The sequence below is a fragment of the Chinchilla lanigera genome, unplaced genomic scaffold (assembly GCF_000276665.1).
Source record: "Chinchilla lanigera isolate Chin_1 unplaced genomic scaffold, ChiLan1.0 scaffold00038, whole genome shotgun sequence".
Classification (NCBI taxonomy): domain Eukaryota; kingdom Metazoa; phylum Chordata; class Mammalia; order Rodentia; family Chinchillidae; genus Chinchilla; species Chinchilla lanigera.
Genome location: NW_004955439.1, coordinates 9,779,969 through 9,798,183, shown reverse-complemented (window position 1 = coordinate 9,798,183; position 18,215 = coordinate 9,779,969). Strand labels below are relative to the sequence as shown.

The 18,215-nt window shown below is 40.2% G+C and overlaps 1 protein-coding gene across 3 annotated transcripts in view; it reads left to right on the top strand.

Moving 5' to 3' along the window:
- Esr1 (estrogen receptor 1) overlaps positions 1 to 18,215 on the top strand; it is a 364,976-nt gene that overhangs the window by 155,423 nt on the left and 191,338 nt on the right. For all 3 annotated transcript variants that reach the window (XM_013517315.1, XM_005390574.2, XM_005390573.2), the window contains exon 4: positions 12,865 to 12,981. In XM_013517315.1, coding sequence (XP_013372769.1) covers positions 12,865 to 12,981 — 117 coding nt within the window. The remainder of the gene's footprint in view (positions 1 to 12,864; positions 12,982 to 18,215) is intronic.

Here is an 18,215-nt window from a genome sequence, read left to right as displayed (position 1 = left end):
ACACACACACACACACACACACACACACATACATACATATGACTGGGCCACGTGGCAGCTATTTTTAGAGATATCAAGAGACCAGTGGTGTTTCCTGGTTCTTCTGAGATTGTATGGGGTCTAGGGTTGAAACCCGAATTAGTGCTCCTGACACTGTAACATGCCCTAAATATGCCCCTATTCTTGCAATTGGGTACAGCCACTGCTTACTCTTTGGAAGGAATAAAATATTCACCAACCCGCAATGTCAAGAAGCCAGCAAGGAATTATGGACCTCGGGAGAGTGAGAAAAGGGAAAAATGGAGGTTTAGAGTTCAGATGGGCCCTAATGATCAACAGATTCCTATCTTTCCTTTCATAGCAAAGGACGAAGGTGCAGTCAGCAAATATGAAATAGCAGATTCAGGCTGCTTCTGAAAAGGGAAGGAAAAGGAGGCACTATTTTTTTTCTGAGATCTTTTGCTCTGATCCACCAGAATGGGAACTAGACAGAATGTAGTCTGAGACCAAACGCTCTGGGGGGATGAGGGCTCTCCTTTCCATTGCTGTGTTGAGGCTCATCCAAGACAGTTCTTCCAGCAGGACAGTGATCTGGATGCCCAGGAAGTGTGGATTTTCATGCTCCTTGTGCTTTTGCTGGTTGAGCATCTAGTATTCACTCTGCTGTCTGCCAAGCTGCACGGCTATTGCAGCATGTGTTGAAGAAATGGTCCCCAGCTATGAGAACTATGAAATTCATGCTATAATGTTACTTTGGGTTAAATTTATTGTGCAAATAAGTACAAATATATGCATAACATTTCTCCTTATGCATAACTTTGGTTTGCTTTTATCCAGCAACCGCCTTGCTGATGGCAATAAAGGAATGAAAACCAGTACTCATTATTTGTACTAGTTAGGCAAATTGTTATCTGAACTGAGAAAGTTGGTTTGTAGTCATTTCTAAACCTGATATCTTTTGAGTTGTTTCTTCACTTTTCAAGTGGATTTAAACCAACTTTTAAAAAAAGCATGGGTGTGGTGGTGATGACTGAACTCATTACAGACATGCTGGAGGAGCACTGCGCCCAGTAGTCAGAGCTCCTGCTCTTCTGTCATGAGTCTTATCACAATGCCTGGGAGGAAATGAACTTTGGGGTAATCTAAAAAAGGTGAAATCCTTTATTTAGCACTTAAAAGGTTAGAACTTTACAAGAGAACACTGATTTGTGGCAGCTTGAAGGACACTCGTATTGTAAGCCACACCAGATCTGAGTCAACACAAGATTTTTGCTGACCTCCCAAAACCTGGAAATGATCCCAGAGTGGGAGGGTGGGAGAAGGTGCTTGCTCCTGACTCTGCAGATCTGAGGTAGGAAGCAGAGTCTGGCTCACAGTGTCTAGGCTTTGCTGTCTTGCTCTGATTGTGAGACCATTTTCCTCTTCCTGCTTCGTCAGCTTAGAGCCAGAACGGCTTGAAATTTTTTTCTACTACTTTTGGAACCAAGGTTTGAACTTTAAAGGAGCCCAAATTGGAAGAAAGCTTGGAGAACTTTTTAGAAACAGTTGAACAGAGCAAAGGGGGGAGGTCCAGAGGGGAGCTAAGTGCTGCTCACCATTGAACTAATCACACCAGTTGTCAGACGCCCGTCCTCTTTGTTTGATTCTTATCTATTGTCCAGGAGGAGCAATTTCAGAAGGTCCTCTTCTGGGCTGTAGAACAGTGTTGGATTCTTTGTGGAGCCCTGAGAAGCATTATTGAAAGCCACTTATTGTCTCTTGAGTGTCACAATGAGATGGTGGTCTCTGATTTTATTATGTTTTCCTTTATTGCAGCTGTTGGTTTGATCTTCTGCCAGATACTTAAAACAATTGTGGTTTTGCCGATGGAATCTAGAAGCTGTACAAAAAGATGGATCATGTTATTGTCCTCGCCAAAATTTTTAGCAGACTGGGGTCTTGTGAGGGCAAAGAGGATTTCCTCTTTGCTTTGTTTTCATTAGAAAAAGAAACTTTCCAGGATGATTATTTCCCTAGAGTTCCTTTTTAAGAAATATCTTCTTTTGAAATTATGCCTAGATACCAATAATATTTTGTATTATTTTACTTAAAAATACAAGTAAAATGCCAGTTAGAGGAGGTGGTTGTTACTGATAACATTAACTAGAATTAACTGGTGCAAAAATGTAATTTGGGATGTGTGATTAAAGCTTGCTGTTTTATTTGCATGCCATTACGTACAGAAGTGGTTGTGAAATAGTTTAAATCATGGCACTTTGAATGTCCTCACTGGATTTTTAGGAATGTACTCACTAAGACAGCCAAATTCTATTTCATTTTGTTTGGCTCATTGCATTGACTATAAATGGGAGAGTATTTGCTTTAATATCTGAATCAAAATTTATTTCCAAGCATAATAGTGCAGTTGTTCTTCCATAGGATATAAATTCCTTGTTAATTTCTTCAATACTTTGCTTTCTGCTTGTGTTTCCTCCTGTGTTATGCTGGAGCATGCTGAAAGGTTTTCCAGAAAGATTTTTATAATGCATATCTTATATGATGAAGACCTTTCATGTGATTCACCCTTCATATTTTGGGAGCTACAAATATGGGAATGGTGAGAATCACAGGTCCTGGAAATAATTATATTGCTGATTTTGAAACCCCCTCCCAGTGATATATAATTCCATTAGTGTACCATATTTTTATTATAGTTTAAAGTCTGACTTAGTATTTATGTGTTCTGGGGCAGCATTTGTTGAGTCCTTTCCATTTGAACCACAGCAGTATTCCTGTAGACCAGGGACTTGTGAATGATACAGACCTAGATTTCAATCATGGGTCTGCTATCTACTCACCAAGTGAGCCTGAACACAGTCAACTTCCTGGAGCCTCAGTTTCTGACCTCTATAACTAGGAGATAGAGAAACCTTCCTCATTCCTTATGATGATTAATTGGGATGAAGAGCTGAAGTCACCTAACATGGGACCTGGTCCATGGGAAACACATGGCCCCTGTTACCAGCCAGTTCTCAAGCCAGAGACTGTTGCATGGAAGGAAATCAGAACAGGCCAACTCATGTTCTTTGACTTTGGTCCCTTTTCCTGCCCTTTCTTGTGTAGCTACTTGTCAGAATTCCAACTTCATATTTTAAAATTGTGACAAGATGTGCATAACAGAGTTTACTATGTTAAGCATTTTTAAATGGCACTGAGTTAATTTATATTATGTTGTGCAACCAGAACTTTTTCATTTTCCCAAACAGCATCACTGGGTCCATAAAACAGGGTCTCCCCACTCACTTCCCCCCAGCTCCTGGTAACTATGCTTCTGATTTCTGTTCCTATGAATTTGATTATTCTAGGTACATCATGTAAATGGAATCATATATTTGTTCCTTTGTGTCTGGCTTATCTCACATAACATTATGACTTCAAATTTTACGCATGGTGTAGTATATGTCAGAATTTTATTCCTTGTTAAGGCTGAACAATATTCTATTATAGGTTTATATCAGATTTTGTTCATCCATCTATCTGTCATTAGACATTTGAGTTATTTCTACTTTGTGACTAGTGTGAGTAATGTGGTTAGGAACATGGATATACAGTACACATATGTTTCTGTGTCCCTGTTTGCAATTTTTTTTTTTAATTTTTAATGCTGGTAATTGAACCCAGGGCTTCTTGCAGGCTAAGCATAGACTCTGACATGGAAGTATACCCCTAACCACTCTTTCAAATATATACATGAAAGTTGAATTGTAAGATAAGTTTGGTCTCCAATTTCATTTTTATTTGAACTTCCAACCTTTAGTACTGCATTTACAATGGCCTGCTGAGCAGTAAGTTGGTACATTACTGGGACATTACAAGACACTCTAAGTGCCTGGTGACCTACTTCCTCCAACCAGGCTCTGTCTCTGAACAGCAAATTCAGCCATGAACTCTTCAGTGGATTAATTTATTTGCCTTCTGAAATTCCCACCTCTGAACATGTGAGACTCTGGGGGGGCATGTTAGTTCTAAACCATAAGATCTAAAATTGTTTAAAATTATTCCATAGCATTTGTTGAGTCCTTTCCATTTGAACCACAGCAGTATCTCTTCTCCTTACCTCCACTCCCAAATCAGATCTTCTTTCTCATTAGGGGTAAGAACAGTTTTTAAGACATCTGGCACAAACCATCAGACTCTCCAACTTCCTCCTCCTCCTCCCCTTAGCTAGCCTTAACTATCTGTCAAATCCCTTTAAAACTTCTTCACATCTCTCTGCTTCATCTCCTTTACTACTCAAGGTAGGTTAGTACATATTTTGGTATGACTTTTTCCCTTGGCATAACTGTGAATACTTTTAATCCTTCATACTTTATGACAGTTGTACATTCTCACTGTCATTTAAAAACCTTTGGAAGTCTCACTTCTATAATAAATCGTTCACTAGTCTTCCTCTTCTTTTTGCTGGTGACAGCCCCCACCATCACTGTTTGGACTTCTGTTCCACCTGACAGCTCCCACAGAACTTCTTTTCTTTGATGACAGTGAATAATGTGCATGATGTTACCAAGATAAAGCATCATTCCTGAATTGGGGGTTGGTGTGAATGCAGATGATGTAGGAAGCCCATACTCTCCTCAGCATTTAAGAGAGGGTATTATCGTTTAGATCTACAGTGTCTCCCCGAAGTCTCATGTGTTCAGAGGTGAGGCTTTCAGAAAGCAGTTGGATCATGGTGGCACTAAATTCATTGATAAGTTAATCCGTTGACAAATTCATAGCTGAAGTGCCATTAGGAGATGAGGCCTGGCTGGGGGAAGTAGTCACTGGGAGCATAATCTGGAAGGGTGTATTCCTGTCCCCAGCCTGTCTCTGTGGCTCTCTTCCTACTCACTGTGATTTCGGGATGCTATGTCCTTGCATCCTAACGTTCCTGCATTGGAGTCACCCAACCATGGACTGAAATCTCTGAAACCATAAGACAAAATAACCTTCTCTTCCTTTAAATTGTGTCCCAGCAGTGGAAAGGAAACTAGTACATAGGGCAAAGCTTTTGTTCCTTTGTGGACTTATCAGGGCAGTTAGACCATACACATCATTCCTTTGATATAAGTCAAATTTCTTTTCCCAAATAATTCAACATTAGCCTTTGTGCTTATCTTGTCCATTAGAAGGCTGTAACAATGGATTGACTGTGTTACTCTTCACTTCTACTTTATGTGTGAGTTTTCTAAGAATCAGAATACTCAATAATCAGATAGTTGCAGAGAGTGCTACTATAATTGCCATCTAGAAAGTAAATACTGTTGAGTGAAGATCTTGTTCTTTGGAGGAGTTGAACCTTCCATGTATGAAAATTGTTAGCATGGATAAGAGTTCAACCACTGGAATGAGACAGACCTTGGTACAAAATCTCTCTGATATTTGCTTGTTGTGTAGCTTTGAGCAAGACTTAAACTTGTACCATCATTTTACATCTGTGAAGGGGGCACTGATATAATCCCTCCTTTATAAATTTTCGGGGGATTAAATGAAGCGATCCATGTATTACACCACACCTGGCACATAAATTCACTACATAAAATGGTCGGCTTTTAGAGATAAGTTCCTGAAAGTGGCCCCAGGCAGGAAAGGAGCACAGATGTGAAATGAACAAGCCAGAAAAGGAACATCCCCTACTCAGGGGTGCTACTGCTCAGAACTGGCTAGTTGCTACTTTGAGTAACTGATCACTAGTAGATTCCTGCTGTTTTCTCAACAGTTAAGGCTCAGACCATGTTTTGATGGTTTTTGGGTCTTAACACCTAAAGAATAATACAGATGGTTCTTGATGACCATTCAATTTGTGATATCTTGATTTTACAATGGCATGAAAACAATAACTCTTTGATCTGTGAATTTTAATTTTTCCTTGACTAGCAACATGCAGTCTGATACTTTTTTGTGATTCTAGGCAGGGACAGCAAGCCACAACTCCCAGGCCACCATGTGATCACTGGATTAACAACTGGAACTCTGCAATGGGTTGTTATTAAACTAGGATGTTTGGTAGACTATGGGCATTAAATGCATCGTTGACTTATGATATTTCTAATTTATGATAGGTTTATTGGAATGTACCCTCATTGTAAGTCATGGAACAACGGCTGTATAGTCTTACTGTTAAACTAAAATGTCACAGATTTCCCTTTGTTCAAATATATATGAGATCTGAAGATTTTACATCAAATTTAACATTGTATTTATTCACATTGTATTTAACAATGTATTTAACACATATTGACACTTACACATGAAAATAAATCCAGATTTGATATCTTTTTGGCAAGTTAAACAATTTGAGCACAACTCCTGAATAATTTGAATTATAATAAACTGTTGTTAATTTTATGTAAATACTCAATGAAAGTCATTAGCAAAGAGCAGAATGTAAAATTAGCCACTTTAGAGATGCTAGCTAAACTTATGGTTTAATCAGGTGCATGCTTGTCATACCAGCACCCAGGCTGAGGCGGGAGGATTGCTGTGAGTTTCAGGCCAGCCTGGACTACACACACTGAGTTCAAGCTCAGACCAAAGTACATAGTGAGAACTTGTCTCCGAAAACCAAAGCGAGGGAGGAGGGGGAGACTTTGAAAATAAAATGTTGTTTTGTTGGAATTATTCAATTAACAGCCTTAGCTACAATTGGCTTATATTCGATTTATGTGTGGATGCTTAAACATTGGAGAGTTAATTTATCCTTTAGAATTCATTTTGATTTATGTGCCTTAAGATATAAACATTTAGCTAGATGCTTAAATGTGTTAAGAAATCTTAAGTGTTTATTCCTTAATGGTGCAAATATTTCTAGTTTTCATATTTAGCTTTTTCTCTAACCTCATGAAAGGCTCCTTGAGTTTAATGCATTTTTCAGAGAACTGTATGCATTTTTAGTGAAATCACTTAGAAAACAAGCCATAAGATAAGAGTTGATGTCATGTATTTTGAAGTTTTCTGGTCATGAATTAGTTTGTGTGTGCTTCCTTAGGAAGATTATGAGCTGCGGAGTGCTCCAAAATGTGTCATTCAGAGGTAGGGAAAGTTGGAAAGCACCATTCAAATACAACTTCTTACTCCACAAAGTTAGGAATTATTCATACATTAGACCATAGCAGGGCACTCAAACATAGGTTTCTCTTACAAAATGAGACAGTTCCAGAACAATCTATATATTCTATGTGCAAGGAAACCCTTAATCAAGATATGCCTTTCCCTCTAGTAATACCTTGTCCTTGTTAGTGATTCATTTCTGAGAGTTTTTATTTTCTTTAGGAAATAATAGCAGAGACCTGTCAGAGTCACAGCTAAACGTGATCTCCAGGAACGGCAATGAGGGAGGAACTGAAGAAGCTGCTAATTGTGTAGGATTTGGTAAAAAATGTGCAGCAGATATTTTAACAAGAATAAAACACCTTATGAAAAGAAATCTCCCTTAGCGAAATGAACCATATTAAAATGCACGCATAAGCAGAATACTAGAGGGTGCGTTCACTAGCTTTTTGTGACTGTTACAAAATACCTGTAATAATGAATGCAGAGAGAGGATGCATGGACTGTGGCCGACGCTGTGGAGGTGTCTGTCCACAGCTGGTTACTGCATTTCTTCCAGATCTGTGGCAGGGCAGCACATCAGTCACAGCAGAAGTGTGACAGGTGGAAGTAGCAACTCACCTAGGGTGGCAGGGAAGCAAAAAGAGACCAGAAGGGGCCAGGTCCTAATGTCCCTTCAAGGGCACAGACCCCATGACCTAAATTCTTCCCTGTAGACCTCGCCTTCTGAACATTCCCCACCTCTCAATAGCACCGAGCCTTTAAACACAAGGGTCCTGGGGGAACATTTCCAAACCGCAGCTGAATAACATTTCAGTTCAGAACCCTTTTCTGTCAAGAAAGAGCTTTAGGAAAATTAGAGTATTTTTAGCAGTCATAGAGTACACTCATATTAGGAGATCAGCAGGGCATCAAAGGAGAAACCAGAGTGAAGCAAATTCACACTAATGCGTCCTTTTCCTTGGTGAGGAGCTGTGTCTGTATGCTCGTGTCTGGTCCCACTCTGCGTCACAGAGCAGGCTCCTCCATCCTTCAGCTTTCTCCTGTTCCCTGTGCCACATTGAGGACCAAGTCTTGTTCTCAGTGACCTGAGTCTTGAAGCCTTGAGGTGTAGCAGCTATTGCTTTGTTTCCTTTATGGAGCCCCAGTCTGCTTGAAGCACCTGTTCCACAGACATTTTGCGGGAGGTTGGGACCCAGAGCTTTGACATTGCTGGTTTGGCTCCGCTATGTACCTGTAAGTGTGCTGGGCCCAGGATCAGTGGCGATAGGTGAAGCTGGTGTGGCTCAACCCTTGCCAAGTCTACAGCCACCCAGGATTGAGACAAGCAATTAATATACACTGTGGGAAGTGCTGCAATACTGTAGAAGCTAGGTGTGGTGGGACAGAAAAGACTTCAGAGGGAGATGGGTACCTGGAAAGGAACACTTGAAGATGAGGAGGAGCTCTCTGGAACAAGAGTAGGGAACGTGGTAGTCACAAGAGAGAAGAGCCCTGCAGAGTCCTGGGAGTGAGGGGAAACCTGGACAGAGCTTCGGGTAGAACTCGGATCTAACTCAGAGTGTAGGGAGAGGCACAGAAGGGGGTTAGGGAGAGCTTTGAAAGCTGTGTGGATGCGTTTATACTTTATCCTTGGGGCTCTGAGGTGCCTCGGAATGTTGTCAGGGTAGATAGGATGGTGTGTGTGAGGGAGCAGTTGCTCTGGCAGCACTGTGGAGAGTGGTTGGTAGGGGACAACGGGAGGCAGGGGTCATGCAGTGGGCTGTGGGGATGAGTTGGGTGGGAGATGGCATGGATTCTGAAAGGGACAGTGGGGGTAGGACAAAACTGGTTAAATTAGGAGATAGTAGATTTGATCAGTGTGTGTGTGTGTGTGTGTGTGTGTAGCAGGTTGTGGAGGAAGGTCCACTGTCCACTGAGGAAGAGAGGAAACCTACAATAATGCCCACATCTCTAGATTAGATTCACAGTGTGGTAGTGAGAAGGGCCAGACTGCTGACGTGGGAAGACGATCAGTCCACCAGGACATGTTGGTCCTGAGGAGTCTGTGAGTCACATCTGGACAGAAAATCAGCTCTGAAGTTCAGGAATGAAGGCTGAACTGAGATGACTGCCCTCAAGTACTGAGAAAGGGTGACCAAAGGAAAGAGCCACAAGGATAGATTTCTGTCAGTGTCACTGCTGGTTCTAGTCCAGCCTATGTTTAGAGGCCAGATTCCTTTGGAAGCTCTGAATATGGGTCAGTGTTTATTTTCATAACTAACAAATGTAGACTTTCAGAGTGATGACAACAGCTGCTACTGCAAGAGAGAAAATAAGGGAAGGGAAGAAGGAAAAATCAAGACAAAGGAATCCCGAGGCACTGTGGGGAAAGTTCCGTGTCCATCTTTAGGGGCCAGGGTGATTCCTGCCCGAAGGAGTCTCTGTCCTCACTCTTTGGTTCTGACTGTGGCCCTGCCTCCTGCACCCTCCACTTCCTATTGCTCCAGCCACAGACTTCATCTTACTTATTTAGCTATGCTGGGGACTGAACCCTAGTGCCTCGCACATGCCACAAAACACTCTACCACCGAGCCACACCCCCAACTCCCACTTTTATTTTGTGGTAGGTTGAACTGATAGTGATTATTTTTCCAACTGGACATCGCATCTTTGCTTTGGCTTTTGGTGCTTCATTTCGGCCTTTGCAGAGGGGGCTCTTGGCCAGACCTGGTCACAGGTACACAAAATCTTCAGTGTCTTCAGTAGAACACTGTATATCTCACTAAAGTCATTGGTAATTGTTTAAAAAAATTGATTTTACCTTGGTGGTATTTTTTATTTATTGTTTTCACAATATCAAATAATAAAATTTAAAAGGAATTTCTTCTTAAAGCAACTTAAATCAATTGCTTCAATAATACACAATAACTAAGTTTTAGCCATTAAATAAAAAAACTACTTTGTTGTTTTCTCTTTTTCTGATAGAAGCTGGAGATTTAGAAATAGTTGTCAGTGGTGTTAAGAGCACTTTGTTTTTGGTTATACTGGAGATTGAACACAGGGCCTTCACACAGCAGCACTACATTCCCAGCACCTCTTAAATTTTTGATTTTGGGACAGGGCCTCACTAAGTTGCTAAGTTGCCCAGTCTGGGTTTAAACTTGCCGTCTTCCTGCCTCAGCCTCCTAACATGCTGGGATTGCAGAGATGCGTCCCTAGCTAACAACAGTTTGCTTTAACTATAGATAGCAAATATGCACTCATTCAATTTTGATTCTTGCCAATTTTTCAACTCAACATTTTGGGCAGGAGAGGACCCAGCACCGTTGCAGCAGGTTTTAAATATGAATGCTGTCCTGCTGTATATCTCTTTTCCTGTGAGGGCTTGGACTCAGCTGCACACACCCAGCACATTTGATGTATTAGACATGTCAGTTCAAGAATCTCACGTGGCTCTGTAAAGATATCCATCCAGGGTGGATGGCCCATCCACATAGAAGATCCCGCCAAGCGGCCTCCAACCGGGGCCGCTTTCATTCTCCTATCTTCTTCTGGCTCACAACGCACCTGGCTTTGAGGGAGAAAGTGAATCAAAGTAGTGTTTGGTTTGAGTGGTTATCATTATTTTCTTCTGAAACTTAAAGTATACTCACTTTTCTTTAGCTAAAACATGTCACTATATTCTGTATAAACACTATAGGAGACCAAGCACTGGAAGAATCCATGTTTTGATTAGAGTTAGCATCTATCTATGTAAGTTTTATTACTTGTCCTATTACATCCTCAATTTGTTCCCATTAATAAGGTCAATTTAAAAATAATAACTATGCCTGGATATTAGAGCAGTGTATGGTCTCTTGCCAAAGTTTTGAGTTTACAACTTCTGACTGGCTTTCTGGTTTCTATTATGCAATGGAAGAACACAGATGTGGATTTCATCTGAAGCCTGTTTATAGAGTGACTTTTCTAATGTATGTCTGAAGGTAGAGGGACAGGGTTTATGAAGCCAGCAGGTATTGCCAAGTCCCCACCCCACCCTATTATTATGGGAACTGATGCTTAAGTTGAATGGAGACCAAGGAGCTCTGAGTTAAAACATTTTACTACCTGTCACATCTTACGCTAAGTGGGATGATAAAGACTTAATTGGAGAATCTGTATTCTGAACTACAGGGTGGAATATATGTATATATTTTTGAGAATGGGAAACATGTTTAGAATAGTATATGTCATTTCCTTAGTCTAAATTCAGGACATTTTCCTAAGGCGTGTAACAATTTAGACTTACATAAGAGCATGGCAATAATTATTAATTTGTGAAGTTCAATGTTTCACATGCTACAAACCAAGCTTGGTTTTTTTTTTTGAGACAGGGACTGACTATGTAATGCAGGCTGGCCTTGAACTTACTCTGTTGCCTGGGCTGGCCTTGAACTCTCAGTACTCCTTGTGCCTCAGCCTCCCAAGAGCTAGGATTACAGGTGTGCGCCACTACCCTTGGCTGCTAGGCTTCTTTTGATGGATAAAGTGAGAAGTGATTTCTAAGACTTTAGAGTGGAGATTTGTGTGGGGACTTGGATGTAGGCCCCTGGACCTCAGAGAGGAAGGTTGGTGCTAGAAGCCACAGGCAGGGACCAGCTTCTCCTGTGGGAGAATGTGGAGTAAGAGGAGGAGGAGAAAGGGACCTAACACTGAGCTGCAGGCAGCTCTGGTTCAGTGGACGGAGGGAGGCGAATCTGCAGACAGTACTGGGAAGCCACAGGCTGAGAGCGAGGGAGCACCGGGAAGACTTTGCAAGATGGCAGCCAAAGGCAAGAAGATGTCAGGAGGCGGGGAGGAGTCGGCGCTGTGCGTGGCTTCTGACAGGTCAGCTGTGCTGTCTACCGAACATACCTGTTGGATTTGGCACCAGCATGGTCAGGGATCTTAGGGAAGCTTCTTTTGTGAGGTGGAAAACATTGTCAAGGGCTGAGCCTTGCAGGAGGGATGAAGAAAAAGAGTCGTCAGCGTAGACGTTTCTAAGTTCAGCTAGAAGGAGGGCAGGGTGTAAGGCAGCAGTTAGAGGGAGGGGGACACACGTGCTTATGGTGGAAGCTAGAGAGGAAGAGATATGTGAACCAGACAGCATCCACAAATGAGGGAGAAAAGAAAGTGGACACGTGGTTACCGACTACAAAGCCAACTGCTATCTTTTGAGGGCTGGCCCGCTCCAGGGGACTCCGGCAAACACTTGGCATAGATTCTCAAATTAAAGTCTTAAAATAATTTTAGGTAGTGTGCACCAGTATCTTCTCTAGGTTAGAGAGGAGGAGTATTGGGTGTAGAGATGGGCAGTACTGCTAGTAAGTAACGAGAGACTAACTTACTTCCTTTCTGCCATCCGGCTCGCCATCTCGGACTTCTGAGGTATTCTGTGCTTTATTGGAACTATTAAAGATTCTTTAATTTATATCTTGTGACAGGCTACTTTGAAATTCTCTATCTGAAAGTTTGGTTTCAAATAGTTCTGTACCCTGACAATTCTAGCAAGTGGCCTGGGTAAGAAAAAAATATTAATGAATAAGACCACTCTTTGCTGCCCCACACAGACGGTGTGAACCGAAGGTGATTTGCCCAAAGGATCCCTACAGCAATGAGTTGAGGGAGAAATTAAGCCTAGCAAAAGTTTTCTTCACAGTTAGCAGGCAGACAAGGGGTGGGGAGAGGGGACTGAGGCTGCAATTTAGTGGAAGCATAGCATCCTCCAGCTGTTTCCCTATAAATTCAGTTAAGTTTCCTGAAATAATACTAACTCTGTCTTCTTGCTTTTACTAGGGCATAATGACTACATATGTCCAGCTACCAACCAGTGCACGATTGATAAAAACAGGAGGAAGAGCTGCCAGGCCTGCCGGCTCCGCAAGTGCTACGATGTGGGGATGATAAAAGGTGGTAGGTATCCCTGCCCTGGGCCCGTCTTAGTGGCCTTGGCTATTGCCCAGTGCTGGCTGCTTGTATTTGGATAACCACTGGGAGATTAGTGTTTTCTAATTAATTTTTTCCTATTCTTATTTTTCATCACAACAAAATGTACTTTCATCAAGCATTTCATTTTAAAACATTGGAAGAGACCGGCACTGTAATTTCCAGCATGCCATTTGTGTATCATATTTTCAATGCAAATAATTATATTTAAATCGAAGTGTGTGGGAGGTAGTGGTGGAAGGAAAGGGAGATGGCTGAATGAATTATTCTGGGAATGTGTTTTGAGTTACTGTTTATATTGCTAGTACTAGAAAATGATATTTGGAGATAAACTTCTCCACTGAGACTTGTAAGAACTAAATAGCTAATTTAATAATCTTCCAATTTCTTAATACACCTCGAGAATTTGAATTTCACCCCCACAGCATTGTTCTTTGGAAGGTGAGTCCAAAAACAGAATGTTTTATGGCCTAGGTACTGAAAACAGTTAAATGATATTGAACCGTAACAGATCTCCAGGAACTCAAGCTTTGTGCTCCCACTGATTTCCTTTGTGACTTCAGGTGTTTGTGTGGCTTTCTGTCTCCTCATAGAGTTCATCTTCCAGTTTTTGTATGTAGGAATCCAGAGACTGTTTCTGAAGGTGTTAAATGCGCCTTAATGTGGTTTTCAGATTGTTCTCTTCGTATTCCTGGGACTGTCCTCTTGAGGAACATTGCCTCTAGACTTGTACAGCCTTCTCCATGGCGGGGATGCAAACAGGCACTATGTAACTAGGCAAAATCCCAAAACATCCGGTGTCCCACAGTGACATGGGAGAGGGGGAGGGGCCCATGCTGATTGTGCTGGGGAGAAGTTTTCAGAAGCAGGTGAAGCTTGAGATGAGCAAAGGAGAACAAAGTTGCAGTGAAAAAGCATGGTGATTTTTCCAGTGGAGGGTGGCTAACTTTTAACTCCTTCCCACCTGGATAGAGCAGGGAGGAGAGGGAAAGCTAAGAATGGAGATTAAGATGAAGGATCATTACACATATTGTAACTGTAGCTCCTGGTTCAGGTTGAGTGTTCGAATAGAACATTTGGAATAAATCGTCTCAGTGAACAGATGAAATGTTGAATTTACACACTGTGAGGTGTGACTATATGTCTTAAACACCTGAAAAAGCTTTAATTCAAAGGTAATTAATTTCTAAGAATGGAACTGCCATATTCATTTATGGCCTTGAGCCATAAATGGATTAAATATTTAAAGAATTCATTTTTCTATGTGTGTAAATTCATCAGGCTTAATTAAGCTCCCAAAAAGCTTCTGTAGGTAACTTGATCAGTGACAGGAATATAACAGCTACATGAGCAAAGTTTAATTTGAAACAGTGGAGTCCAAGTTTAATATTCTTAGGTGATTTGTCACGCCAGGATCTTCATTCTTTCTGAAAGCTGAAACAACCAACCTGTGAATATGTCCAAAACATTTTTAAAAATTTGGTGGCTCCCATACCTTGACACTGTTTCATAAAAACAATTCTTTTGTCCTAATTAATATCCAGATTAAATCTGGATATTAATGCATAAATATAAATTATGTGCTTTCATTTTTAATCTATTAAAAATTCTAATTTACAAAGCCATGCTAAAAGCCCTCTCAACAGTTTCAAATAGGAATCTAGATAACTTGACTATATTCAGTCAAGCAGGGCACCCGGATACTTGGACATGTGTATTTACGGCTGTGAAATATATATCTGTATTAGTTTCCTTGGGACCGCCATAACAAAATGCCACACACTGAGTGGCTTAAATAACAAAATTAATTTCCTCGCATTATTAGATGCTGGAAGGCTAAGGTCAAGGTACTAGAAAATTAGATGTCTGGTGTAGCCTGTCTTCCGGGCTGGCTGTGTCCTCGCATGGCCTCTCCTCCACCCACGCACTCTGGTCCTTTCCTTTTCTTATGACAGAAGTTGTATTGGGTTTGGCACCCCCTCTTAAGACTTTATTTAATCTTAATTATCTCCACAAAGGCCCTATTGCAGATATAGTCTTATTGAGGGCTGGGCTTAAACATTTAAATTTTAGGGGGACACAATTCCTTTTATTGCCATAAAAAATACCACAGACTGGTGGCTTAAGTAAGAAAAATTGATTTGCTCGCCATCCTGTAGGCTGGAATTCTGACATTCACATGTTGATAGGTTTGGTTCCTCCTGAGGCCTTTCTCCTTGGTTCGAGATTGCCTCCTTTCTGTCCTCACATGACCTTTCCTCTGCCAGCCTCCCATTGGTATTTCTCCCTCTCTTTATAAGGACATAGTCATATTGGGTTTTGGCCTACCCATATGACCTTGTTAAATCTTAGTTATCACTTTAAAGGTTGTTTTCCAATATGATCACATTCTGAGGTCCTGGGGGTTAGGGTTTCAGCATGATTTTGTAGGTACAGAATTCAGGACATAAAGGTATCCTATTGGGATTACTCAGTGATTGTTCAGTATCTGTCTACATATAACAAAAACATGTATATTTCTGGCAGTATATATATGATATATATGGGTAGTTTTGAGTCGTTTTATCCTAAAGCTACAGTCTGTGAGAACACATCATTTTAATCCCATATATAAAATTTATTGTGTTTTCTATAACATCGGATATTGCATGTAACATTCTGACACCATATGTAACTTTTTTTTTTGAGACAGGATCTTGCTATTAGTTCAGGCTGGCCTGGCAATCCTACTGAATAGCCTTAATTTACAACTGGAATTATAACTATAACTACCTATAAAATTTTCAGTTATTAAAAAAACAGCTGTGACTAAATAAATTGTTACATTTTCCAACTGGCTTCACAAAAATCCAGTTTCTTCAGCAGGCTGGTTACCAATTAAGATATTGAATCTCTATGAAATTACTAGTTTGGTTTCAGAAAACCACATACCCACTTCCTATTTTTATAGCAAAACTGAACACCTTTGCTGAAGATGTGTCTTAAGATGAAAGAGTACATGATTTCTCTACATGAAGAAATAATTTTAACCTGTGAGAATGCCACTGTCCCTGACAAACTTCATCATCATTGGATTTGGTCCTGAGTTGTGGTGGTTCAGTAAGATACAGGATTTAAAATGTGCCTTTGGGGCTGTGTTTTCCCCTTTGAGTGCGTGTGTGCATGTGCTCCTCGCTCTAAGTTGCTCTTCCTTCTTTTCCTGCCTCCCTCCCATCCCACCTTACATTGCAGATGAACTGTCTCTGCTTTCTGTAGACCCTCCTTGTTCTCCCATACTGGGCTGTGTCCCCATGTTTTAGCTTCCATAGCAAGCAGCTCTTTTCTGAGATCCCCTCACAGTTATTAACAGCTTCCCATCTTCCTCTGTTGCTCAAAATCTCCACGATGACGATGTGCAGTTCTCTCTCTCATGTTCACCTATCTAGCACTAAACAGGTCACAAAATAGGTGTTGAAGAATTGACTCAATTCATGTAAATAGTTATCTGTTTATAGCTTCTCATGCACAAACTCTTATAGTTAAAAAATGTGAATAAGGCCCTCATCCCTTCTATTAGTGTCCTCACACTCCAAAGAGGACATTTTATATGAAAAGATAAATAAAACCCCAGAAGATAAAGGGAGACTTGACTGGATTGGAAGATGGCTCAAACTTTAACAAATCAGACTGAAAGTCCAGAACTTTAATCAACTAGTCCTGAGTTTCCTCCAACCCAGAAAATTATTCAGACTATCTGACTTCAAATGTATACATTGTTCACCTTGAGTTTGACCTTCTTGCTTAGTTAATGGAAAGGGGTAGTTCAAATACTGTTACCATCTCAGACAGGCTGAGAATGCCCATTAAAGTCTCTATGAGTTTCACTGTTTTGAGATGAAAGATACTTCTGCTAACTAGCTTGTCATGAAGATCACAAATCCTAATGTATGTAAATACTTTACAATTTTAAAGTACAGCACAGGTGTTGGCTATTGTATCTTTTTTGCCTTAAAAATAATTCCTATCTTAGCTAAGAACTTCTTGTTTTCTTTCTTTTTCAGTCAGAAGAAAGAGAATGACAATTTTGTCCCTTCTACTAGATATAAATATCTAATTCTTTTGTGGAGAATAAAAACCTGGCTCAGACACTTAGGCTTTTTAAAAAAATCTTTTTGGTGTCCTAGGGTAGACACAGCTGCATGATGGCTTGATATTTATTGTTTATCATTTTAGGATACTGAGATTTACACAGATTTGTTGAAGTTCTTTCCTCATAATAGGCTCAGAGGCACTTGGTGACAAGATTCTCACTTTTTTAGATGAGGAAACTGGCATGTAGAAATTTATTGATGTGTGAGACGTTTGTATTAACCATCCTGGTCATGTTTTGTTATAACATACTGAAAATAAATTTGAACTTTGGTATGATGGCACATGCCTGTAATCCCAGTGATGTCAGGCTGAGGCATGAGGAGCTCAAGTTTTAAACCAGCTTGGGAAACAAAATGAGACAAGATAATAATTGTGAACTTGTTTTTATTTATTTTGATAATGTAGCAATCTAGCACTTAGGGATATTCCAAAATAATAAAAAAAAACTAAAATTAATGTTATGTTTTTATCTCTAGCTTAGTTTTAAAACAAATCTATTTTTAAAACATATAAAAAAACATAAAAATTTTGTACATTTGTGGGATAATAAGCGATACTCTGATATACAGATACATTGTGTAATGTTGAAGTCAGGTTAATCATATCTGTCTTGTCAAACATTTATCATTTCTTTTTGGTGAAAACTTCTAAACTCCTACCTTGTAGTTTTTTTGAAACACACAGTCCGTGATCATTACCTATCGTCACCTTACTGTGCAGTAGCACACCAGAGCTTGCTTCTATCTACTAATAACTTAGTGTCCATGGATTAAACCACGCCCTATTCTTTGTTTCCCTGTGGTGCCCAACCTTGACCAATCACCATTCTACTCTCTGCTTGTAAGATAAGATCAACTTTATTTATTTATTTTTAAATTTTTATTTTTATTTTAAAGAAAATAGTACAAAAAAGAACAATAGCAAAATACAAACAAAACAATGCAAGGACATTAAAAATGATACAGGGTTTCAAACCAAATGATAGGGATTAACAGTGGTTGTTATATTATACATTGTTATCTTCAACGAAGTTGCTCAGATTACCAGATGTAAGAATGCAAGATTGATCA